The sequence below is a fragment of the Salvia hispanica genome, chromosome 6, assembly GCF_029641045.1.
Source record: "Salvia hispanica isolate PSC_SH4W2 chromosome 6, Shi_PSC_v1, whole genome shotgun sequence".
In the NCBI taxonomy this organism is placed as follows: Eukaryota; Viridiplantae; Streptophyta; class Magnoliopsida; order Lamiales; family Lamiaceae; genus Salvia; species Salvia hispanica.
Window position 1 is genome coordinate 45722983 of NC_142697.1, and position 26344 is coordinate 45749326.

The window sequence follows — 26344 nt, forward strand, 5'->3', positions numbered from 1 at the left end:
TAAGAAATATTTCTATGAAGTTTCTAATTTTGAAAATATAACTACACTATTAATAATTGGACCACACTCTCCATTAACATTACTTCCACTATTTTTTTTCTCTTTATTTTATTTATCGATTATATGTAATAAAACTTGTATCCAATAAAAAATTTATACTTTTCAGGGGCGGAGAGAGTAACATTTATATGATATTAATTGTGCCTGGCACGCAAGTAAGTTCCTTTTTTAGGATCATATTAATTTTGTGGCTTGATGAAGACCATTCAAAAACCTATTCGAAACGCAAAAATTGTTAAAAATCTTAAACCTTGTCCTATATTAACTCGTGATAATCATAACTCATCTATATAAGTATGGATAACTCTTCATCTTATAAAGATTTTTAAGGGATGAGTGATCAATTTCTAATAAAAATAACCCACTAATAAAAGACGGAATAGGGAGAAAATAACCTTACAACTAGGGATGTCAATCGGGCCGGCCCTACTCGGGTTGCGGGCTAATCGGGTTGTGAATTCTTTCGGGTTATAAAAGTTCAACCCTAACCCTAAAAGCTCGGATTTCGGGCTAGCCCATCGGGTTGCTACCGATAAGATTAACATGCGATCAATCCAATAAATAATGATGAAATTAGTTATATTCATAAAATATAAAATATTTAATCATGATAAATTTGAGATATATGCTCAAACTCAATCATAAACATGATCAAATACTAATATTTGAGACATTTCGTGAAATTTTAATGCATGTTTTAGAAATTAAATATTTTTTTAAAGTGAATTTAAAGTTTTTAATTTATTTATCAATAATTATATTAATAAAAATTCATTATATAATTTGTATATTTAATATATAGAATTGAAAGTTATTTTTTTAGCTATCTATATTATAAAATTAATCAATGAAGTGTCAAATTAGGAGTGAAAAATAGAATAATAGAAATTTTATCGGGTTTTCGGGCTAGTCCATCAGGTTTTCGGGTTTGGCCCTAACGGGTCGCGGGTTAATTGGGTGCGGGCTAATTGAGTTTTAATTTTATCAGTTAGAAATTTCCAGCCCTAATCCTAGAAATATGGCGGGTTATTCAAACCAGCTCACAGATTACGGGCTACATTGACATCCCTACCTACAACTAATAGCGTTTATTGGAAATGATAATGCATATAAATGTGACAAATTTTTAACCCACTTTGAATTATGTTTTTAAAACTCTGTCCCAAATTTAAGTGCGACAAACTTTACAAGAAGGAGGGAATACTATTTTTAACATTGGTCCTAGTTAATGTGGAGGATTGGCTACACGAATTAGAGATGAATAATAATTAAACCATAAAATTTGGTATTACGATACTGCGTCCGTCCCACGTTACTTGAGTCACTTCTTTTTCGCACTCGTTTTGAAAAAATAATAATAATAAATAGTTAAAATAGAGAAAAAATAAAGTAAAAAGGAGAATACTATAGTTAAGACTCTTCTCTACATTATTTTCTCTCTTACTTTTTTTTCTAGGATCAGAGTGTCTCAAATTATCTGGGACGGAGGGAGTAGATTATTTGATTTTCGGAGTATTAATTACTCCCTCCGTCCTGGATAATTCGGGTCACTTTGACCGGACACGAGTTTTAAGAATTAGAATGAAAAGTGGGTTGAAAAAGTTAGTGAAATGTGAGTCCTACCTTTATATATTAGTTTAATAATAAAATGTGAGTAGGAATGAGTTTGAGGAATATGGAGTCCACTGCCAAAAATGGTAAAAGTGAAATGAGACAAATTATGTGGGACGAATCGAAATGGAAAATTGGGACGAATTATCCGAGACGGAGGGAGTAAGATGTCAAAAACTTAATTTAAAAAAATTGTAAATTAATTAGCGCGCTATTAAAAAAATTATTGTTTACTAAATATAATTAGATAATCCAAACAAAAGTATATCCTGTCAAAATAATCTGAACCGTACGTACATATAGACATGCAGATCGTATGCGATTTTGATTTTGAGCAACAGCAATCATCTCTCTCTCTCTCTCTTTCTCTAGTTGCAGAAACCACAATTCAGAAAAAATTTGCAGTAATCGTTAAGGTAATTGAATTTTTTCTTCACTTTTTTAGTTTCCGCGTAGATCGGCTTTTTGATTAGATCTGCCTTTAAGTTTTCGGTATGTTTTTCTCAGCATGTAGCCGAACTGTTCGTAGATTTGTCACTTTGATCTTCACACACATTCTAAATCTATGCTGAAAATAAAGTGTTTTTTGCTGTGATAATGTTAAAGAGAAGTGACATTTGTAGATTTATCGCTTTGATCTCTCTCTGTGTGTTTGTGTGTGTGCTTAGTAATTGAATTTTATACCGTCTTTGCAGAGATTTGAAATTTCTGCTGAAGATTTAAATGTGATTTTTGTGAAGGATAAAAAATCAATTTCCATATTTGGTGTGCTCTGCATTAGTTATGGATTCTAGAGGGATTTTGTGATAATATTGTGGATTATAATGGCATTCATAGTGTTTTTGCTTTGATCTCTCTCTTGTTGTTTGTGTGTTTGATGTTTAAATTCAATTCGTCTTTACATATATTGTAAATCTCAGTTGAAAATGTAGTGTATTTGCTGCAAATAGGTAATTAAGTGTGTGTAGAGCAAGTTGAGAAGGGGTTTTGTGATAACATTCATTCATACATTTGTTGCTTTGTCTCTCTCTCGTTGTTTGTGTGTTTGATGTTTAAATTCAATTCGTCTTTACATATATTGTAAATCTCGGTTGAAAATGCAGTGCTTTTTCTGCAATAGGTAAAAGTGTGTGTTTGTGTGAGAAGGGATTTTGTGATAACATTGTGGTAATGTTGCAGCCTGTGAATTGTAATGGCATACTACAAGTTTACTGTCGTTGGTGGCGTCGCTATTCCAAACTACGTCAAGGCCATCGCGGCTTTGACTGGAATTAACGGGTGTTTATTCTATCGCTATTCGCACGGTATGGATGCAAAGTATGGCGTGAAGCTCCCGAAGCAGTTGACGCGCTTTGTGGCTGGAACTTCGGCTATATTGGCTGGTCACACGGCGTATGATTTGTATGAGTTTAATAAGTTGCTTGAGAGGATGGATAGGGTGGAGTTTGAAAAGATGAGAGCTGGGAAGCATCAAAAGTTTAGAGCTTTTTCAATGCTTTTGTTAACTGGAGCAATGTCGTTGGCGACGGTAACTGGCTATATGGTGTATAAGTTTCATATGGACTTTGAGAAGAAAAGAGCCATGGAGGAAAAGGAAAACTCTGCCAATCCCTACTCTGTTTGTGAATGGTAAACTCTCTCCACTTTTCTTCTCTACTCATTCAACACTATGTTGCTTTCAATCTCTCAAATTGTGTTGTTGATTGTTAAGTAAGCCTTTTGTGATGATGAAACATCTCCACATTTGAATTGGAAATATAGAATATCTCAACCATTCAATGGGAAAATAAATTTTTGTTGTGTCAATGTGCAATGTGTTTGAACAAATTCTGTTTCCAATGTGTTTGATTACTTTGATTCATTCATTCTTATCCTTTGTAAGCTCAAGCCTGTTGTGATATAGGATTGAAAAAAAGAGTGGCATGGATAGTGAAGATGGAAGCTCTTAGAAAGCAAGGTAAGGACTATTCTCTTACTACTAGTATTTTTTCAAAAAAGACGAGTGTTATTTGCGTATTGTTTGGTATTTTGTAAATCTTAATCGACGATGCACTTAGTATCTTTTATTTCGTATTGCTACTCATATTTGTGTTTGTGTTCGCGTTTGTGATTGAGAATGGGAAATTAGATAATGCATGTGTGCATGTGCATTGGATATTTCTTTTGGCAAAATCACTAAATTTAATTTTTGTGATCTATACTTAAATTCGTATCATGCAATATATCATCATTATCATTTGTCTCTTTCTTCTATTTCTATATTTTTTTTCTTCAAATTTTCATATGAATAAATAGGAGTACTACTATTATGGAGTATGTTTTTTAAGTAAATGGATTGGGTCGATAAAAATTGGGCCTATTCAATTCAGTTTTGGTTACATATTCTTTATGATCTATGTCGAACAAAGTGTCTATTTAAAGACTTAATCATATCCTTGTGCATAATATCTGTAATTAATTTTTTTTCAATCGGCTATCTAAGTCAATCAATTACATATAATTTTGTAATTTAAAATTGACTTTCTGGTCCAGAAAATCAAAATATTGGGCTTTAACCTACAGCCCATTAAACAGACCCAAAACCATCTTAATTTATACGTTTTGATTTCGATTTAATCAAAACTTTTCTACTTCCATTTTTTTTTGGTAGTGGAGATCGAATTTTATTAGATCTGCCCCTAATTTATTTTTGTTATTTTCCCTCCGCATGTAACCTATAATATTTGTCATTTTGATCTCCATTTGTGTGTACTAATTTCGCTCATGAACAATATTTCCATAGTTTTAATAGAGTGAACAATTAAAGGGAATATCCTTAAGTTTTGGCTAGCTTAAAATTTACAACTTTCCTCAATTTTTATGCTATAACTAAGCAGATGAGACAATTGAAAAAATATATATATATTTAATTTCAAGATATAATATTTCATTAATCATCAATATATTAACAAATTTTGTGATTTTAAATAGCAATTATTAATACTAAAATTCTATACACATACGGTTGAAAAAAAAATGAAATTTCAAGATTTAACATTTCGTTAGTTACCAATATATTACTACATTCTTCCACCAAAATTTGTCAGATTAGGATATCCTTGGGTTTTCTTGTCGGCTCTTTCCCGAGACGAACTAGGTTGGTCGAACCGTCTAGGGTTGTGGTTCTATTAATACTAGAATCCATTAGATTATTATTCATTGAGAAATAAACTAAACGTTTTTCTCATTCCCGTTCTCGGCGTGAACGCCATTCCTAGCATCTCAACTAGTGTTTATCTTGTGCTTCGTCTCACTACAAATGTCGGTAATCGTTGGTGCTCTAGTTCGATAGATAAGGGTCTATCAGATTGAGAATAGGAAATATTTATGGAAAACGAATGTCATGTGCATTGGATATTTCTTTTTTTCAAAATCACTAAATTTAATTTTTGTGATCTATACTTAAATTGGTATCATGCAATATATGATTATTATCATTTGCCCCTATGAACCCGAGCTGTCGGCTCTCTTTCTTCTATTTCTGTATTCATTCTCTTCAAATTTTCATATGAATAAATAATACTCGTTCCGTTCCATAGTAGTGGAGACATTTCTTTTCGGCACGGAGATTAAGAAAATGTTGTGTTAGATGAGTTAAGTAAATGAAGAAAAGTAGGAAATGAAAAAAGTAGAGAGATGTAAACAGAATAAAGTAAGAGAGATTAAAGTAGTCGGGAAGAAATGTGTTGACTTTTACAAAAAAAAAATGACTCTACTACTATGGAACGTACCAAAATGGTAAAATAACTCTACTACTATGGAACGGAGGGAGTACTACTACTAGTATATGTTTTTTTAAGTAAATGGATTGGGCCTATTTATTCATTTTCGGTTACATATAATAAATACTCTTTTTGGTATATTGGGCTTTAACCCACAGCCCATTAAACAGACCCAAAACCCGTTCTCTTAGTTTATTTGTTTAATTCAAACTTTTCTACTTCCTTTGTTTTTCGTGGAGATCGACTTTAATTAAATCTGCCTATAATTTTTTTTTGTTATTTTCCTTCCGCATGTAACCTAATACTTTCGTTCATAAACAATGTTCCACAGTTTTAATAGAGTGAACAATTAAAGGGAATATTCTTAATGAGATTGTACTTAACTTACAAAAAGAGATAAGAGGCTATGTACGGAAGTACGGAGTAGTATATTTAATCTAATATATTGAAAGAAAAAAAAATTCAAGATTTAATATTTCGTTAGTCACCATAATATTACAAAAAAAATTATGATTTTAAATAGAAATTATTAATATTAAAATTCTATACATCGCATAATGGATTCATTATTGCTAAACTAGTTTCTTTCTCTAATAGTAGTATTTTTTCAAAGTATTAGAGCATCCCCATCCGTGCTCTTAAATAAGAGCACGGAGGTGGGCCGGATCCACTTTTACTCTTTGTCTTTAGGCAAGAGCACAACACCCACATCCATGCTCTTCCGCAAGGACAAGCTCAAGGGTCCCACTATTCTATTATTCAATTTAAATACTTCAACTACTAAAAATATTTATACAATATAAAAATACATTAAAATATAAAAATTACATAATTAAATCCTAAAAAATAAAAATTTCATAATTAAAATCGTAAAAAATAAAAACACATAATTAAAATGTGAATTTTTTGGGAAAAAATTGAAAAATAAATTAAAAGTGTGTAGAAAACGGATATAATTTATTGAGAAGTGTGAAAATATTTTTTTATTTAAAAATGATTTTTTAAAATTAAAATCAAATTAAAAAAAAAAACAAAATTGCCGTTGGCCAATCGCGTGCCGCCACGTCAGCCTGCTCAGCGGCACGGGCGTGCTTTTATTTAAGAGCACCGCCCTGCCGCCGGCAAGGACGGACAAGCTGCATTGGCGGACGAGCTCGTCCTTGCCGCGACAGACGGACAACTTTTTTCATACCGATGTGGATGCTCTTATATGAATAATAGACTCTATTAAACATAATTTAAGATGTCAAAAGTTTAATTAACAAAATAAACATTTTAAATAAATGAACGGCTATTAAAAAATTATTGTTTTATTAGATTGGGATGTACAAATACTTAGATATACAGTAAATATTTAAAATACAAAATTATATAATCTGACTGTACGTACATTTAGATTTGTCACTTTTATCTTTTGTGCTTTTTTTTTAATAGTTAAACTGTATACCGCCTTCCAATACATTTCAAATCTATGTTCAAAATAAAGTGTTTTTGCTGTGATAATGTTGAAGAGAAGATGATCGTTTTGCTTAGCATAATGTTTTGAGTAGAAGAAGCTGAGAATTGAGTTTATAATGACATTCGTAGATTTTTCGCTTTGATCACTCTCTGTGTTTGTGTTTAATGTTTAAATTCTTCACCCTGAAAATGAAGCGTGTTTTCTGCAAAAGGATAAGAATGGAAAAATCTGTCGCTTTGATGTTAAAATTCCATTCATTTTTATATGAAATTTAAATCGCTGTGGAAAATGTAGTGTGTTTGTGTAGAGGAAGGTGAGAGGAATTTTTGTGATAATATTGTGGATTATAATGGCAATCATAGTTTTGTTGCTTTAATTCTCCAGTGTTTATGTGTTTGATGTTTAAATTCTATTCATCTTTATATACTCCCTCCGTTCCATAGTAATAGGGGCGTTTTTCCATTTCCTTCCATAGTAATAGAGTCATTTCCCTTTTTAGTAAAAGTTAACACATTTTTCCACACCTACTTACTCTCTCTTACTTTTTTCTCTCTTCATCTATCTACCTTTTTCATTTTCCACTTTATTCTCTCTTTACTCAGCACACCTAACACAATTTTTCTTAATCTCCGTACCGAAAAGTTTTGCCTCCATTACTATGGAACGGAGGGAGTATACTGTAAATCTCTATTGAAAATGTAGTGGTTTTTCTTCCATAGGTAAAAGTGTGTGTTTGTGTAGAGGAAGATGAGGAGGGATTTTGTGATAACATTGTGGTGATGGTGCAGGCTGTGAATTGCAATGGGATGGTATTTTAAGTACTCTGTTGTTGGTGGCGTCGTTATTCCAAACCATATCAAGATCTTCACAGCTGTCAATGGATTTATGGGGCTTTCATTCTATTGCTATTCGCATGCTATGAATTCAGTGTATGGTGTGGAGCTTCCGAAGAGGCTGAAGAGCTTTATGACTGGAACTATGACGCTGGGGGCTGGATACACGGCGTATAATATGTAGTATTCTGTTAATAAGGACCTTGCGAGGATGAGAGCTGTGGATAAGAATGGGTCTGCAAAGATGAGAGCTCGGATACAGATTCTTAGTTCGTACGGGTCCACTGCATCATTGATTTTGTTAGCTGGAGTAATTGCAATGTCAATGGGAGCTGCCTATGAAATGTTTACCTTTAATCAGGAATTTGAGAAGAAAAGAGCCATGGAGGAAGAGGAAAACTCTGCCAATCCCAACCCTGTTTGAGAATGGTATTGAGTTCAAACTCTCCACTTTTCTTCTTTTCTCTATTGTTGATTTCAATCTTTTTCCTATCTTAACTTTGTGTTGTTGTTTGTTAAGCAAGTTTTTTGTGATGATGCAACATCTCCCAATTTGAATTGGAAAAATAGAATGTCTCAACCATTCAATGGGCAGATTAGTTTATGTCTTGCCAATGTGTTTGAACAAATTCTATTTATGTCTCAAATTTATGTTAAGCTCAAGCATGCTGTGATATAGGATTGAAAAGAAGAGAAGTGGCATGGATGGAAAAGGACGAGTGTCGTGTTATGTTTGCATTATCGTTCGGTATTTTGTAAATCATAATCACGGATCGATAAGACGCTTCGCATCTTTGCTTTGTTTTGCTACTCGTGCTTGTGATCGAGAATGGGAAATTACGGGAAATCGTCTCTCCTTGTCTTCTTTCTTAGTCCATGTTCTTCCCTCTGGTATTCTAATATTTGAAGTCAATTCATCTTAGGACAAGTTCAATTGAATTTGGGTCAAAGAAGTAGGATATGTTTTAAGAGCTAGATGCATATTTTTGTGATGGATTAATCCATTATTACTCCATTTCTCTACAGTAAAATTTAAAGAAACTTTATTAACACCTTTCTAAAAACAGTTTGGCTTGCTCTGATCTACTTGTCTATTGAAATATTCCAATTTGAATTTATATGAGCAACATACTCCTACAATTTAATTCATATTCTAATTGGAATTGGAAACTCAACCGCTCTCTTTTCAATGGGTCCGTGATTAAATTTCTTATATTTGAGCGGCACGAGTTTTAAAAAATTACTTCACATAATAAAGTGGATAGAAAAGTTAATGGAGTGTTGAACCTACTTTTGTATATCGATTTTATTATAAAATGTGAGTGAAATGAGTAAGTGGAACGTAGAGTCCACTTAAAATATACTCCCTCCGTCTAATAAGAATATGCACTCTTTCCTTTTTAGTTCGTCCCACAAGAATATGCACTTTCTAATTTTGGAACTTTTTTCTCTCTAATAAGTGGTCCCCATTCTCCAATAATAATAATTTAATTATTTTTTCTCTCTACATCTCTATTATTGTACCAATTTTGCATTAAAACTAGTGCCGAACCCAAAGTGCATATTTTTTGGGATCGGAGGGAGTATAATAAAAGTGAAATAAGACATTTATTGGCGGACAGACGAAAAAAAGAAAAATGAGATATTTAATAGCAGACGAAAGGAGTATAAATTTAAAGCTCGCACCATGGAAGATTCGACCTGTTGCTTGACCAACTCATATATACAAATACAAAGTAGTAATATATTTCAAAATCATAAAAAGTGAAAAAGGTTGTGTAACAAGAACAATTTATTGACATTATACTCCCTCCGTCTACGATTAAGAGTCTCATTTCTAAATGGTGCGGGTTTTAAGAAATGTTAAGAAAAGTGGGTGGAAAAAAGTTAGTGGAACATGGGTCCCACTTGTATATACTCCCTCCGTTCCATAGTAATGGAGGCAAAACTTTTCGGCACGAAGATTAAGAAAAATTGCGTTAGGTGAGTTAAGTAAAGAGAGAATAAAGTGGAAAATGAAAAAGGTAGAGAGATGAAGATAGAAAAAAGTAAGAGAGAGTAAAGTAGATGTGGAAAAATGTGTTGACTTTTACTAAAAAGGGAAATGACTCTATTACAATGGAACAGACGGAAATGGAAAAACGCCCCTATTACTATGGAACGGAGGGAGTATTAGTTTTAAATGATATGTGATTGGAATGAGTTAGTGGAATGTGGGTCTCTTTACCATTTATGGTAATTATGAACCGGGACTCTTATTCGTGGACGGACCAAATATGAACCGAGACTCTTATTTGTGGATGGACCAAAATGGAAAAACAGGACTCTTATTCGTGGAGAGACTCTTATTTGTGGATGGACCAAAATGGAAAAACAAGACTCTTATTCGTGGAGGAGAGAGTAATATTTACTTTGTTTCCCATACTTTGTTCTCTCCCAAATGCAATATATTCAAAAGCATCTCAACCGTACACGTGTCGCTTAAACCATGTAGATCGCGTGGGATTAAAACAGATCTCTGATAAAACACATCTTCGTGATTGAGTCTCCCAAAAATTTTTGCAGAAACAACAAATCAACCAAATACATCGAGGTAATGTCGCCATATTCTTTGTTTATGTAATTTCATTCCGATTTAATTCAAATTTTTCTGCACTCTCCTTTGTTTTCCGCGGAGATCCTTTTTGATTAGATCTCTCTTATGTGTCTCTTAGTTTTTGGTTAGTTTAATGTAGCCAATCTGTTCGTAGATTTGTCACTTAGATCTCTCTTATGTGTTTTTTCATTTGAATTCTATACTGGCTTCAAGGAGATTTTAAATCTCTGCTGAAAATAAAGTGTTTTTGCTCTAATAATGTTTAAAGAGATGACTATCATTTTGCATATTAGGTTTGCATTAGCAGATTCGTCGCTTAGATCTCTCTATGTGTTTGTGTGTATTTAAATCCTATACCGTCTTCACAGAAATTTTAAATTTTGCTGAAATTGAAGGCTTCATGGTTAGTTTTCTCAGCTTGTAGCCAAACTGTTTGTAGATTTGTCACTTTGATCTCTCTTTCTCTGTTTGTGCTTTTTTATATTCAAATTCTATGCCGTTTTGAAGGATATTTCAAAATCTGGATGTTTTTTTGCCTAAACTGTTTGAGGTTTGAATTCAATACAGTATTTTAAATCTATGTTGAAAATGTAGTGTTTTTGCTTTAATAAGAAGAAGTGTATGTTTGTGTATAGGAAGTTGAGATTGGGATTTCTGTGTTATGGCATACAAGTATACCGTTGTTGGTGGCGTCGCTATTCCAAACTATGTCAAGGGCTTCGCGGCTTTGACTGGAGTGTGCGGGGGCTACGCCTATTGGTTTCATCACAAAATGAAATCAAAGTATGGTGAGAAATATCCGGGTACTTTTACGAGGTTCATGACTGGACATACGGTGCTGGCGGCTGGATCCACAGCGCATCTATTGTATGTCTTTAATAAGAACCTTGCTCTGGTGGGAGACATGGATAAGGAGGCGCTTGCGACGCTAACAATTAGGAAGTCTCCAAGGACACTTTTGATGTATACGGCTGGAAACGTGATGATGGTGGCCTCTGGTCTTAGTTCCTTCAAGAAAGACATTCTTGAGATGGACGCCATCGATAACAAGGAAGCTGGAAAAGTCGCAGTCTGAGATATAGTAGTTTCGTTTTATTGTTTTTCCAAATTTTATTTACATGTCCGCGGTTTCGTTTTCAGTTGCTAGGCTATGAATAGTTGTTTTGTAATCGGTTTTCGTTCATGAAACTATGGTTTCTTTGAATTCTCGTGTGATTCGATCATCTTTGCTAGTCAATCGACATCAATATGGAGACGGTACTTGCACTATGTTACTTTCAATCCATTGGTTAATCACATTCCTATATTTTTTTTCGGTGTTGCTGATTTTGTGGAACAACAAAGGGAGTGGTAATCTGCGTTTAATTCCTTTGAAAAGTATGAACCCCAATGGGCTCAAGAAGAATAAGTGGACTCCTCAAGAACATGAATTATTGAACATGAAAAGGAATAAATTTAATAGGCCCAAAAGTGTATACTCCCTCCGTCCCATAATTCGTCCAGTTTTTCATTTCAGTCCGTCTCACATAATTTGTCCCACTTCATTTTTACCAATTTTGGTAGTGGACCTCATATTCCACTAACTCATTCATACTCACATTTTATTATAAAACTAATACTTTAAAAGTAGGACCCACATCCCATCAACTTTTTCAACTCACTTTCCATTAGATTTCTTAAAACTCGTGCCGGGTCAAAGTGACCCGAATTATATGGGACGGAGGGAGTATAATTTTCCATCTATCGGCTAAGTGAAACAAAGGCGAAAATCAATTTTAATAAAAAAAAAAATTCAACGGTTTCTTTCAGGAACAACTAAAAAGGAATGGAAAAGGTTGGGGTGTTACATTAACTTTGTGTTGTTGTTTGTTAAGCAAGCTTTTTGAGATGAGGCAACATCTCCAGATAAATTCATGTTGTCCCAATGTGTTTTTGAAATACTTTGATTCATTCATTCTTTTCCTTTGTAAGCTCAAGAAGAGGAGTGGCATGGATGGAAAAGATGGCAGCTCTTCTAAATTTATGAGATATTACAAATCAGTCTATTATTATTTAATTATGTTAATAGAATAAGAAAAACAAATTACAATAACAAATAATCTGAGTTTTGAATTTTTTTTTTCAATTTTATATGCGTATTGTGAAATGTATATTAATTTTCAAGCTAGTGTATTTTTCTAATATAAAGTATATTTAATATATTTAATCTAGTTAAATAATTAATATAATGTTGTGGGATTATGTGTAATTTAAATAAGTATGTAGATGTAATTGAAAAGGTATAAAAAGCATGGTGATATGGAATACTCCCTCCGTCCCATATTAGGAGTCAGTTATAGTTATGGCTCGGGTTTTAATAAAGAATTGATGTGTGTAATAAATGAAGTGAGAAGGTGGGGTGTGTAATAAATGAAGTGAGAAGGTGGGGTGTGTAATAAATGAAGTGAGTTGGTTGAAAGTGGGTCCCTTTTGGTTTATTTTAAAGTAAGTAATGACATTTTTATGTAATTTTGATGAAGAATGGGGTAAAATTGTATGAACAAATATGGAAAATACTAAAAGTGACTCTTAAACTGGGACGGACTTTTATGGCAAAAAGTGACTCTTAAACTGGGACGGAGGGAGTATTATTTTAGATTTGAGTTTGGTGAATAATTAGAGTAAAATTACTTTTGGAGTTAACATATACCGAAAAATACATTTGAGTTTGATATAAATGATTGGAGATGACAAAAAACAGTTTGGCTGCACTGATCTACTTGTCTTGTGAAATATTCCAATTTGAATTTATATTTCAAAGCAACATACTCCTACAATTTAATTCATATTCTAACTTGAATTGGAAACTCAACCGCTCTCTTTCAGCATATACTACACAGCAACCTCTTCCATTTCTAATTAAAGTAATATAATTTTAATATTTTTTATGAATAAATAAACACAAATTTAAAGCTCGCACCACGAAGAACTCGAACTCAAAACCTGGCCTCAAACATTAATTTACTTTGCGAACTCACACATAACACATTTCAAAATCACAAAAAGGTTGTGTAAAAACAACAATTTATTGACATTATTCTTATAAAATAAAATTTTAATATGATTCGAATACTCTGTTAAATCACGTAATTATAGACGGTTTTACTTTTACCTAATCAATAGCATCTCAACCGTACACGTGTCGCTTAAACCTGTAGATCGCGTGAGATTAAAACAGATCTCTAAAAAAATTTGCAGAAACAACAAATCAACCAAATCCATTGAGGTAACAACAGTAGCACCGATTTTTTCGATTCTACAAATTGTCGCCATGTTCTTTGTTTATTTGATTTGATTCCGATTTAATTCAATGTTTTCTGCACTGTCTTTTGTTTTCCGCGGAGATCGACTTTTTGATTAGATCTGGTTTTTTTTGGTTAGTTTATTGTAGCCAAACTGTTCGGAGATTTGTCACTTTGATCTCTCTCTGTGTTTTTTTTTTTTTTATATTCCGAATTCTATACAGGCTTTTAGAGATTTTAATTCTCTGTTGAAAATCAAGTGGTTTTGCTCTAATTTTTGCATAATTTATGTGTTTAAGAAGTTGAGATGTGATTTCAAATGACATTCGCGGATTCGTCTCTTTGATCTCTCTATGTGTTTGTGTGTGCTTAAATTCTATACCGTCTTTACAGAAATTTGAAGTTTCTACTGAAATTGAAGGTTTCTTGGTTAGCTTCCTCAGCTTGTAGCCAAACTGTTTGTAGATTTGTCACTTTGATCTCTCTTTCTGTGTCTGTGTTTTTTTTTGCCTAAACTATTTGATGTTTGAATTCTATGCCGTATTTTAAATCTATGTTCAAAATGTTAAGTTTTTGCTTTAATAAGAAAAAAAGTGTATTGTTGCAGGCTGTGAATTGTAATATCGTTCAACAAGTTTATTATCGAAAAACTCTTCAAGTCTTCTGTTGTTGGTGGCGTCGAAATTCCACACTATCTCATGATCCCCGCAGCTACGACTGGATTGTTCTGGTGTTCATACCGTGGTTATTCGAAAAGTATGACTTCAGAGTACGGTGTGAAACCTCCGGATAGTGCTACGAGGTTTATGACTGGAAGTGCAATGTTGATGGCTGGATCTGCGGCGTTTGATGTGTATGACATTAATAAGGACATTGCGAGGGTGATAGACATGGATAAGGAGGAGCTTGAGCTTGAGCTTGCGAAGATGAGAAAGATGAGAGCTGGGAAGCTTCCAATCCCATTAACATTGTTTTGTATTGCAACCTCGATGTTCTTGGCTGGTGGACTCTATTCCATGACTAGACAACTTAAAACCGTCCTCGACAATGAAGTTGAAAAGGTCTCAGTCTTGGATTGAGGTACTAGTAATTTTATTTTCCTTTTCAGTTGCAAGGGTATGAATAATTGTTCTGCAATCGGTTTCCAAGTATGTTTTCTTTGAATTCTCGTTTGATTCGATAATCTTTGCAAGTCAATTGACATCAATATGGAGATGGTACTTCTTATACTATGTTACTTTCAATCTTTCTTGCTGTTAACTATCACAAATATGAGATATAGAATATCTAGACCATTCACTACGTGACCGAGCCTTGCAGCGACCCTAGGCTAGCTATCCCGACCGTATTACGCGATAAGTTATGAGTAGAGTAGGCATGAGTGTAGCTATCGATTAGTTAAAGTATTTGGGGTTCATTATCAAAATTAGGCATTTAGTTCAACAGTTATGAATCCATCTAAACTTGAATTGGAAATATAGAATATCTCAACCATTCACTTTCACAATAAGAAAAAAGAAACCTTTTTGGTTAGCTCACTTGAACAGATCAATGTAGGCAATTGGTTGTTGTAGTGCTTTTTTAAAGCTAAATTTGGCTATTCAATATGATTAATTTTTGCTCATTGTAATATTTTGTCTAGTAACCAAGATCTGTTGAAGCAGATCAAAATGCTCCTTCAGTGTGTGTTGTATTTAAATATTGGTTGTCTAATGCTACTGAATTTTGGGGCTTGCTGGAAAATATGGGGTTCTTTTTTCATTCTTTTTATACTGTTTGCCGTTTGGATAGAGTAGATGAACTTGAGTACTCTGATTCATAAAATTTGACTTGTTTGACTGCCTTATCCTTCGTAATCGCAATCCTATGTTTTTTTTTATCATTCTGAGACTGAGAGTAACCGCTGTTGTGGTATAGGATTGAAAAGAAGACGAGTGGCATGGATGGAAAAGATGGCAGCTCTTTCAAAGCAAAGTTAGGTTTATTCTCTTAGTAAGAAAAAGACACTGTCGTGTTTTGTTTGCGTTATCGTTCGGTATTTTGTAGTGAATTTTAATCAAGATATAAGGCACACTGCATCTTTGTTTTGTGTTGCTACTCGTGCTTGTGATCGACAACGGGAAATTATGGAAAATTGTCTCAATATGTCGTAATTTCTTACTCCATGCTCTTCCCATACTTCATGTCCTCTTGTATTCTACATCTTTATAGTCACTACATCTAGGAAAAATTCTAATGAATTAGTGGGTCAAAGAAAAAGTGTAATTTTGAAAAAACATGGATAATATAAGAGCTACTCACAAGGCATGAACCTTATGTCTATCGTTGTATGTGATGGATATGTTTTTAATCCACTATTACTACTTTATTTCTCAATTTTAAATGCAGTAAAAGTTGAAGAAATTTTATTGACTCCTTTCTATAAACAGTTTGGCTACACTGAAGTGCTAGTTTAATGAAATACTATCCTAATTTGAATTGCACTTCAACATATTCCTTTAATTTATAAAATTAACGTTGTTAATAATATTTATTGAAGTATTAGAATTAATTAAAATGTAGTACAAAATAAAATTAATGCTAGTATTTCTTATGGTAATGCAAACTAAACAAAAACAATGCACACGAATACTACTCAGCATAGCATAATATTTCATATATATAAAAGTACCAAGTTCACAATTTGAATTTGTGTGTGGAGGATAAAGGCTTATTGATTAGTAGTAGCATATATTTTCTTTGTCTTATTATAAATGTTAGGTATTCATTTTTCGGTCATTAAGTCGTCCAATTTAGAAAATGAGGATTAAAGGTTAAAATCCATTGCTTAAGTCATACGACTTACCAAAATTTGACAAAAATTCAGAGTAATTTTTACGTCAATAATATTAATTCGGAAATTACTAGCATTAATCCAGTCTGAAACCAAATTCATCCCTAATTAGTATATCATGATGGATGGATAGGAATAAGCAGGCTATTTAATTCGGGTAGAAATAACTTTTAGAGCATCCGCAATAGCGGCTAGCCGATTTGCGGCGCTAGCCGAACTATTGCGACCGGCCAGCTGAAAATCGGCGAAAAAAATCGGCTAGCGCTCGCTGATTCCAAGGCGTTGGCCGATGCACTGGCCGCTATTGTAGCGTGCCGATCGGCCAGCGATTGGCCAGCGCCCAACGGTCGGTTTTTTTTTTTAAATTTTCCGAAACACTATATATACGCGATTTTAGTTTCATTTTCATTTGCATCACTTGTTTTAACGAGTTTTCTCTCTATCTAAATTTCTGTATAAGAGCAACATCGAGCGATGAGTAATGCGGGTGGAATTGGTGGTGGTGGTAGTGATTGGGATGCTGAGGAGTACGAACGGCAGATGAACGAGTTTATGGAGGCGTACATGAATCGCGAGCATGAGCGGTACATGCGAGCGTTCGAACAGCAGGCGGTACCTAGCCCTCCTCCCGTTGTCCGCCGCCGAGCAGTGATTGATCGCCGATCATGTAGGTGCACACGAGCGGCTATATAACGACTACTTCTTAGAGAACCCGTGGTTTCCCGCTACCATGTTCTGGCAGCGTTTTAGAATGCACAAGGAGTTGTTTATGCGGATCGTTGACGCTTTGGAGCGTCGATATCGTTATTTCCGCTTCAGGCACGATGCGTCTGGCAGACCCAGCCACACCCCTATTCAAAACTGCACGTCGGCGATCAGACAGTTGGCTTATGGATGCGCGGTAGACATGTGGGATGAGTACCTTCACTTTGGTGAGTCGACATCCCTGGAATGCCTGAGGTATTTCTGTCAGGGCGTGATTGCAATTTTCGGTGATCAGTACCTTCGAAGCCCTACCCCCAAGATTGTCATGATCTGATGCAGATGCACGGGGAGCAGCACGGATTCCCCGGGATGTTAGGCAGCATAGACTGCATGCATTGGGAGTGGGAGAATTGTCTGACTGCCTGAAAGGGGGTCTACACAACCGGCTACAAGGGAAAGAATCCTACGATGATCCTCGAGGCCGTAGCTGATTACCGGCTATGGATCTGACATGCGTATTTTGGGGTAGCCGAGTCGAACAACGACCTAAACGTCCTCAACTCGTCGCCCCTCTTTAACGAGCAGTGTCAGGGCATCGGTCCGACCGTCTCATTTGTGGCTAACGACAACCGACATGATATGAGCTACTACTTGGCCGATGGGATACACCCTAGGTGGCCCGTCTTTATGAAAAAGATCAGGCATTCGACGGATGAAAAGAAGGCCTACTTTGCGCAACGGCAGGAGTCTGCGCGCAAGGACGTGGAACGCGCATTTGGTGTGCTCCAGTCTCGATGGGCAGCAATCAAGGGTCCAACGCGTTTGTGGGATGTCGGTTGCATTGCTGATATAATGTACGCCTGCATTATCTTGCACAACATGATCGTCGAAGAAGAAGGCGTACAACTGACTGATTGGGCCAACCACGATACTGATGCAGCCGGTCCAAGCCACGGAACGGCCACCCCTAGCGTACGATGCGGGGTACCTAACGATGAAGTCGGCCACCTCCAGGCATATGCCGACATGCGCCAGGTGAATGCTCATATTCAACTCCAGAAGGATATAATTGAAGAGTTGTGGGCACGGAGGGCTGCACGGCGATATTTTTTAAATTAATGTACTTTTTTTTTATTATGTAATTTTTTTTAAATTAATGTACTTTTTTTTTCTTTATTATGTAATTTTTTTTTTAAAATTAATGTACTTTTTTTATTGCAATTAATGAATTTTTCCCGTATATATCTCGTAAATTTAATTCTGTAATTTAATCGTAAATTTTATTCCGTAAAATATAGTCATTTTGAATTATTTTTATTGCGGCTGGCCTATGGCTGGCCTAAGCTGATGTGGTAGGTGAATTTTTAGTGCTGCTGACGTGGCAGTGAGAGAGAGTGGCTAGCCAATTGCTGGCCTATGGCTGGCCGAAAACTATTGCGGAGGCTCTTAATTTGAAATGAAAATGTTTGATAGAATATATAAAAGGAAACTCAACCACTCATCTTTCACTTCAAAAAAGGTTATGTACCCATAAAAGACTAGCTTGTTTATTAATGTATAAAAAGACAAATTTATACTCACATAATATCAATGTTTACAAAAATCAGTCCACTTAGCAAAAATTTTCTTCTGAATAAGTTGGGTCTCATTTCCTATCAACAAACTTTAAAAACTTTTTTTCTTCTATTTCTCATATTTTAATAATTGCGTAATGAAATTCGTATTATTTTCAATTTTTTACTTTTATGTAACAAAATTTCATTAAATTTTCTGCTTTAAGGTGTTGTTCGGGTAGCTATAACTAATTATCATAAAATTATCGTTATAGGATTAAGTTGTGAGATTCAATCTTATATAATCTTGCAAATCGAACGACCCTTAAATGGACGAGACAGACCACAATCTCAGCCATACACGTGTCGCTTAAGCCATGCTGATCGTTTGAAATGAAAAAATACATTATATATCTCTCTATTCTCTCTACAAAATTTTGCAGAAACAGCAAATCAACCAAAATTTTCAACAGAATCGAGGTAACAGTAGCTCCGTTTTCTTCGATTTTACGAACTGTCGCCATGTTCTTTGTTTATTTGATTTGATTCTGATTTAATTCAGAGTTTTCTGCACTTTCTTTTGTTTTCCGCGGAGATCGACCTTTAGATTAGATCTGCCTCTTAGTTTTTTTGGTTAGTTTATTGTAGCCAAACTGTTCGTAAATTTGTCACTATGATATCTCTTTCTGTGTAATTTCATAATGACATTCGCAGATTCGTCGCTTTGATCTCTCTATGTGTTTGTGTTTATTTAAATTCTTTACAGAAATTTTAAATTTATACTGAAATTGAAGGTTTCTTGGTTAGCTTCCTCAGCTTGTAGCCAAACTGTTTGAGATTTGTCACTTTGATCTCTCTTTCTGTGTTTGTGTTTTTTTATTGAAGGATATTTTAAAATCTGGGTGTTTTCTGCCAATACTGTTTGATGTTTAATTGAATACAGTATTTTAAATCTATGTTGAATATGTAGTGTTTTTGCTTTAATAAGAAAAAGTATATGTTTGTGTATAGGAAGTTGAGATTGGGATTTTTGTGATAACATTGTGGTAATGGTGCAGGCTGTGAATTATAATGGCAAACAAGTACTATACTGTTGTTGGTGGCGTCGCTATTCAAAACTCGTACAAGCTCATCACGGCTGCGACTGGATTGACCTGTTGTGTATTCTATGGTGGTTCTAAAATTTTGACTTCGCAGTACGGTGTGAAACCTCTGGATACGACTATGAGGTTTTTGAATGGAACTGCGATGCTGATGGCTGGATCCCTGGCGTTTGACGCGTATGACTTTAATAAGAAAATTGCGAGGATGAGAGACATGGATGTGGAGGAGTTTAATACGAAGCTTGCCAAGTTGAGAAAGATGAGAACTGGGAAGGTTCCAAAGCCATTAGTATTGTTTTTGACTGCATACCCTATGTTCGGGGTTGCTGGAATCATTTGCATTGGCGAACAATATGAAACCATAAAAAAAAATGACTTTGAAAAAGTCCCAGTCTAGGATTGAGGAACTTTTTATTTTCTTGTTTTTCCAAATTTTATTTTCCTTTTCAGTTGCTAGGGTATGAATAATTGTTCTGCAATCGGTTTCCAAGTATGTTTTCTTTGAATTCTCGTTTGATTCGATCATCTTTACAAGTCAATTGACATCAAGCAGGTCAAAAAGTTCCTTCAGTGTGTGTTGTATTTAAATATTGGTTGTCAAATTTTGGGGCTTGCTGTAAAATATGGGGTTCTTTTTTGGTTCTATTTATGCTGTTTGCCCTTTTCTTTTCCTCAAATCTACTTGTGTAGTTTTCATTTTCATTTGAGTACTCTGATTCATAAAATTTGCATTGTTTGACTGCCTTATCCTTCGTAATCGCAATCCTATGTTTTTTTTTTTATCATTCAGAGACTGAGAGTAACCGCTGTTGTGATATAGGATTGAAAAGAAGACGAGTGGCATGGATGGAAAAGATGGAAGCTCTTTGAAAACAAAGTTAGGTTTATTCTCTTGGTTAAAAAAGACACTGTCGTGTTTTGTTTGCATTATCGTTCGGTATTTGTAGTGAATTTTAATCAACGGATAAGACGCACTGCATCTTTGTTTTGTTTTGCTACTCGTGCTTGTGATCGATAGTCGGAATTTATGGAAAATTGTCTCCATTTGTCGTAATTTCTTACTCCATGCTCTTCCCATAATTTATATCCTCTGGCATTCTACATCTTGGACAAATTCTAATGAATTTGTGGGTCAAAGAAATAGGATAATTTTAAAAGACATGGATTATATAAAGAGCTACTCTTATGTGATGGATATGTTTTTAATCCACTATTACTACTTTATTTCTCAATTTTAAATACAGTAAAAATTGAAGAAATTTTATTGACTCCTTTCTATATACAGTTTGGCTACACTGAAGTGCTAGTTTAATGAAATACTATCCTAATTTGAATTGCTCTTTCAACATATTGCATAAAGCAACCTCTTTCATAGTACTGCCAAGTTAACAATTTTAATTCGTGTGTGGAGGATCAAGGATTATTGATCATACAAGAGTATAAATGCATACTTTCTTGATCTCACTTCAAGCGCTTTATATTCATTTTTCAATCATCGCAGTATAAGTGATCAAATACTCCACTTTAACTCTTTTATTTATTCTCCTTTTATTTTTATTTTTTTTTTCAATTTCTCTACTTTTATATTTTATATTTAACATTATCCTTTTGTTAGATTTTCAAAAAAAAAGTTCATCTCTTGATAAGATCAAGATTCAAGAGGTATGGTGTTCGGTTGACAAGTAAATCTCATGATTAAATGTGTATCATATTTGGTTCATAAGATTGACCCCCACAACTTTATCTTAGATGTATAGTCTCATAATTATTAGTCATAGCCTCCCCCTCCATCTAAAATAATCCCACAACTTAATCCTAGATGGATAATCTCATTATAATTAGTCATGACAACCGAACGCCACCTTATTGAAATAGGATCAAGACGTAATATATAGATGATTTTCAATACTTATATTGAAAATAAAAGTATTACTACTAAGGGGTGCGTTATATTGCTAACTATTTAAATTGCTAGCTCTACTAATTCATCAATGTTGTGTATTAAAAATGTCAATACGATGACATTAAAATGTGAATACGGTGACAGTTTAATGTCATTGTGTTGACCTTTTTAATACACTGCGTTGATGAGTTAACAAGTTAGCAACTTAAGAAAAGTTAACAATTGATCACTCTCCCAACTACTAAATTTTATATTTTACAAATTTCACAATAATAGTGCAAAATGCTCTACTTTAAATGGATGGGATGGATAGAGTAAATTTTATTTATGTGGATAACAGATTATTCAGAATAGTTTAAGATGTATTTAAATTATAAAATTTACTATTGTGTTTTAAATATTATAAATACTCACAAAAGTGTAATTATACATACATCTAGACACGAAGATCGTATGGGATTTTGAGCTACCTAACCATTCTCCTCTCTCTCAACTTGCAGAAACAACAATTCAACAAAATTTGCAGCAAAATTTGAGGTAATTGAACTTTTTCTTCACTTTGTTTTGATTTTCGAGGAGATCGACTGTCTGATTAGATCTGCCTTTAAGTTTTGCTCAGCATGTAGCCGAACTGTTCGTAGATTTGTCGCTTTGATCTTTTGCGCCTTTTTTTTAATAGTTAAACTGCATACCGTCTTCACTTACATTTTAAATCTATGTTGAAAATAAAGTGTTGTTGCTGCAATAATGTTGAAGAGAAGATGATCGTTTTGCTTTGCATAATGTTTGTGTAGACATTGAAATAAAATGAGATTCATAGATCTGTCGCGGTTTTGATGTTAAAAATCTATTGATCTTTATATGAAATTTAAATCGCTGTTGAAAATGTAGTGTGTTTGTGTAGAAGGGATTTTGTGGTAACATTGTGGTGATGGCGCAGGCTATGAGTTGTAATGAGTATACTGTTGTTGGTGGCGTCGTTATTCCAAACTACATCATCATCGTTAGAGAGATTTTAAATTTCTGCTGAAAATGAAGGTTATTTGGTTAGTTTGCCTAGCATGTAGCCAAACTGTTTGCAGATTTGTCTCTTTGATCTCTCACTTTCTCTGTTTGTTAATACTGTTTGTGTTAGTGCTGTATTTTAAATTTGTGTTGAAAATGTAGTGTTTATGCTTTAATAGGAAAAGGTATATGTTTGCGATAACATTGTGGTAATGGTGCAGGCTAATGGCAATCTTCTGCAAGTTTAGTGTCGTTGGTGACGTCGTTATTCCTAACTATATCATCGTCGTTAGAGAGATTTTAAATTTCTGCTGAAAATGAAGGTTATTTGGTTAGTTTGCCCAGCATGTAGCCAAACTGTTTGCAGATTTGTCTCTTTGATCTCTCCATTTCTCTGTTTGTTAATACTGTTTGTGTTTGTATTTTAAATCTGTGTTGAAAATGCAGTGTTTGTGCTTTAATAGGAAAAGGTATATGTTTGTGATAACATTGTGGTAATGGTGCAGGCTAATGGCAATCTTCTGCAAGTTTAGTGTCGTTGGTGGCGTCGTTATTCCAAACTATCTCAGGCCAATTGTGGCTTTGTCTGGAGCTTCCGTGTATTCATTCTATTCGTATTCACGTGATATGAATAAAACGTATGGTGTGAAACTTTCGGAGAGGTTTGGCGAGGTTTATGACTGGAAGTGTGACGTTGATGGCTGGATCCATAGCGTATGACTTGTATGCCACTAATAAGGACCTTGCGAGGATTAGAGACATGGATAAGACGGATTTTGTGAAGATGATGACAGCCAGGAGGTTTCCGATCTATTATAAAACGACTGTCGCTGGATCAATGATTGCGTGGTCTGGAGCAGCCGGAGTAATGATGCTAACAATCGTTGAACTGGACTCCTTTCATAAGAAGACAGTCATGGAGGACAACTCTGCCAATCCCTCTGTTTGAGAATGGTAAACTCTCTCCACTTTTCTTCTTTACTCATTCTACTCTGTTGTTTTCAATCTCCCTTGCTCTCTTTTTCCCACCTCAAATTGTGTTGTTGATTGTTAAGCAAGCTTTTTGAATTGGAAATATAGAATATCTCAACCATTCAATGGGCAAATATATTTATGTTGTGTCAATGTTTCCAATGTTTTTGAACAAATTCTGTTTCCAATGTGTTTGATTACTTTGAGTCATTCATTCTTATCCTTTGTAAACTCAAGCCTGTTGTGATATAGGATTGAATAGAAGAGGAGTGGCATGGATAGTGAAGATGGAAGCTCTTAGAAAGCAAGGTTGGGACTACTATCTTAGTAAAAAAAAAAACGAGTGTCGTGTTATATTTGCGTTATTGTTCGGTATTTTGTAAATCTTAATCGACGATACACTTAGTATCTTTTGTTTCGTATTGCTACTCATATTTGTGTTTGTGTTCGCGTGTGTGCATGTGCATTGGATATTTCTTTTCTCAAAATCACTGAATTTAATTTTTGTGATCTATACTTAAATTCGTATCATGCAATATATCATTATTATCATTTGTATATGAACCCGAGTTGTCGACTCTTTTTCTTCTATTTCTATATTCTTTTTCTTCAAATTTTCATATGAATATATACTACTAGTATATATATATATGTTTTTTTTAAGTAAATGGATTGGGCCTATTTATTCATTTTTGGTTACATTTAAACAAAGTGCCTCTTTGTGTACTTAATCATATTCCTTGTGCATAATATCTGTAATTAATTTTTTCTCAATCGGCTATTTAGGTCAATCAAAATACATACTACTATAATTTTGTAATTTAAAACTGCTTAATCATATCCCAAAATTGTTTTAAATACATAAATCGAATGAGCCAAAATTCAGTCCCAACTTTTCCCTATTTTCTGGTCCAGAAAGTCAATATATTGGGCTTTAACTTACAGCCCATTAAACAGACCCAAAACCCGTTCTCTTAGTTTATTTGATTTAATTCCAATTTAATTCAAACTTTTTACTTCCTTTGTTTTTTGTGGAGATCGACTTTTATTAGATCTGCCTCTAATTTTTTTGTTAATTAATACTAAAGTTATAATGGAGTGACACAATTAATGGGAATAATCTAAATTGGAGATCTACTTTGAATTAGAAACTCGACCAGTCTCTTTCTCTTAAATTTCCAGTTAAAGTAACATGTTTCAAAATCACAAAAAGGTAGTGTAAAAACAACCCGAAAAAGCACTCATTAGCTAGTACAGCTAAAAATGTAGTACTGTATAAAAACTTAAATTTATACTCACATAAAATTAATGTTCATGTATATATATTCAGTCTATTTTTTCCTTATAAAATCATAATAAGAACAACCCTCCCTATAGCTTATCCAATTTCATCCTGCCACATCATTCCCATATCACACAACCCATCTTCTGCTCTTCTAGACTACCTCTCTATTTCTATATAATTCATTTTAATTGTTGAAGAAAACAATAAAAATAAAATATATTGAAAGAAAAAACATAGAAAAACATTACTACTAAAATATACTTCCTCCTTAGAATATAAACTATTTCCTTTTTAGTCCGTTCCTGAAAAGTATGAACTTTCTAGTTTTGGAAACTCTTTTCTCTCTAACGAGGTAATACTCATTCTCCTCTAACAATACTTTAAAAACTTTTTTCTTTTGATTCTCCACTAATAAAAATAAATTAAAACCAAATCTTCGTTGTATTATAAATAAGAAAAAATTATACAACTAAAATTATATAAAAACACTAAATTACATACTCCCTCCGTCACCGATTAAGAGTCACAGTTTGACCGGGCACGAGTTTTAAGAAATGCAAAGAAATGTTGGTTGATAAAGTTAGTGGAATGTGGGATCCACCTTTTTATATTGATTTTATAATAAAATGTGAGTGAAGTGAGTTAGTGGAATGTCAGACCTACTTACCATTTATGGTAAAAATGAAGTGTGACTCTTAATTGAGGACGGACCGAAATGGAAAAGTGTGACTCTTAATGGGGGACAGAGGGAGTAAAAATGAGGAAGCGGTTGTATTTATAGAAATTAATATCCAATATACTACTTCCGTATAATTTATTAAAGTTGTGTACCTATTAAAGTACATATATTATTCGTACTCTTCCTATTTCCTAAATAATATTATTACAATGGCTAATAATAGGAATATGTTTGCAGCATTAAGATTGAAGGCCAGTATGCCACCTACCTATCTTGTTTTCACGTAGTTGTCCTGCAATCTCTGGATGCTGCAGACTCTGAGAGGTAGGACGGTATTCAGTCCGACAATAGTTTATATACCTGCATAAGAAACTTAGAAACTTCAGAGACGATGAATATCACAAAAGAAACCATCAAGCTAGATATAAAGGAACTCGATTAATTTGTAATCTCTAAAACGGAAGAATCGTGAAAAAATTCGACATAAATCCCAGATTAATTATGTATGAATTGGTTACATTCAATACTGCACTGAATCATAGAATATTCATAATCAAATGAAGAAAGCAGTATGTTTCTCCAAAAGTTGGTCATGTCATTTAGGCACATACAATTGAACTCATTTGATTTAAAATCATTCGAGCTTAACATTTGCTAACCTCCCACTCATTCCACTTAATTAAAACCTACTCACTCTTTTAATCA

The 26344-nt window shown here is 34.0% G+C and overlaps 1 protein-coding gene and 3 long non-coding RNA genes across 6 annotated transcripts; all 4 read left to right on the forward strand.

Annotated features, from left to right (window-relative positions):
* Window positions 1–1924: 1924 nt before the first annotated feature.
* Window positions 1925–24123, forward strand: LOC125204437 (uncharacterized). Of its 2 annotated transcripts, none has more exons than XM_048103101.2 (3): window positions 1925–2087; window positions 2851–3300; window positions 3575–3828. In XM_048103101.2, exons 2-3 carry the CDS (start codon window positions 2864–2866, stop codon window positions 3618–3620), a joined length of 483 nt encoding a protein of 160 aa, XP_047959058.2. In that variant the 5' UTR covers window positions 1925–2087; window positions 2851–2863; the 3' UTR covers window positions 3621–3828. The 2 variants fall into 2 exon arrangements, with proteins under 2 accessions (XP_047959058.2, XP_088915967.1); XM_089059841.1 differs by lacking the exon at window positions 3575–3828 and adding an exon at window positions 23928–24123 and having other exon boundaries at window positions 1926–2087.
* LOC148923935 (uncharacterized) lies at window positions 10185–11634 on the forward strand. Its single transcript, XR_016132240.1, has 2 exons — window positions 10185–10317; window positions 10956–11634. It is a non-coding gene; the product is annotated as an uncharacterized LOC148923935 (long non-coding RNA).
* On the forward strand, window positions 13458–15764 carry LOC125203480 (uncharacterized). 2 transcript variants are annotated; one of them, XR_016132640.1, is made up of 3 exons: window positions 13458–13585; window positions 14209–14681; window positions 15519–15764. It is a non-coding gene; the product is annotated as an uncharacterized LOC125203480 (long non-coding RNA). The 2 variants fall into 2 exon arrangements; XR_016132641.1 differs by lacking the exon at window positions 13458–13585 and adding an exon at window positions 13608–13735.
* Window positions 18834–20793, forward strand: LOC148923936 (uncharacterized). Its single transcript, XR_016132235.1, has 2 exons — window positions 18834–19172; window positions 19751–20793. It is a non-coding gene; the product is annotated as an uncharacterized LOC148923936 (long non-coding RNA).
* Window positions 24124–26344: the final 2221 nt, after the last annotated feature.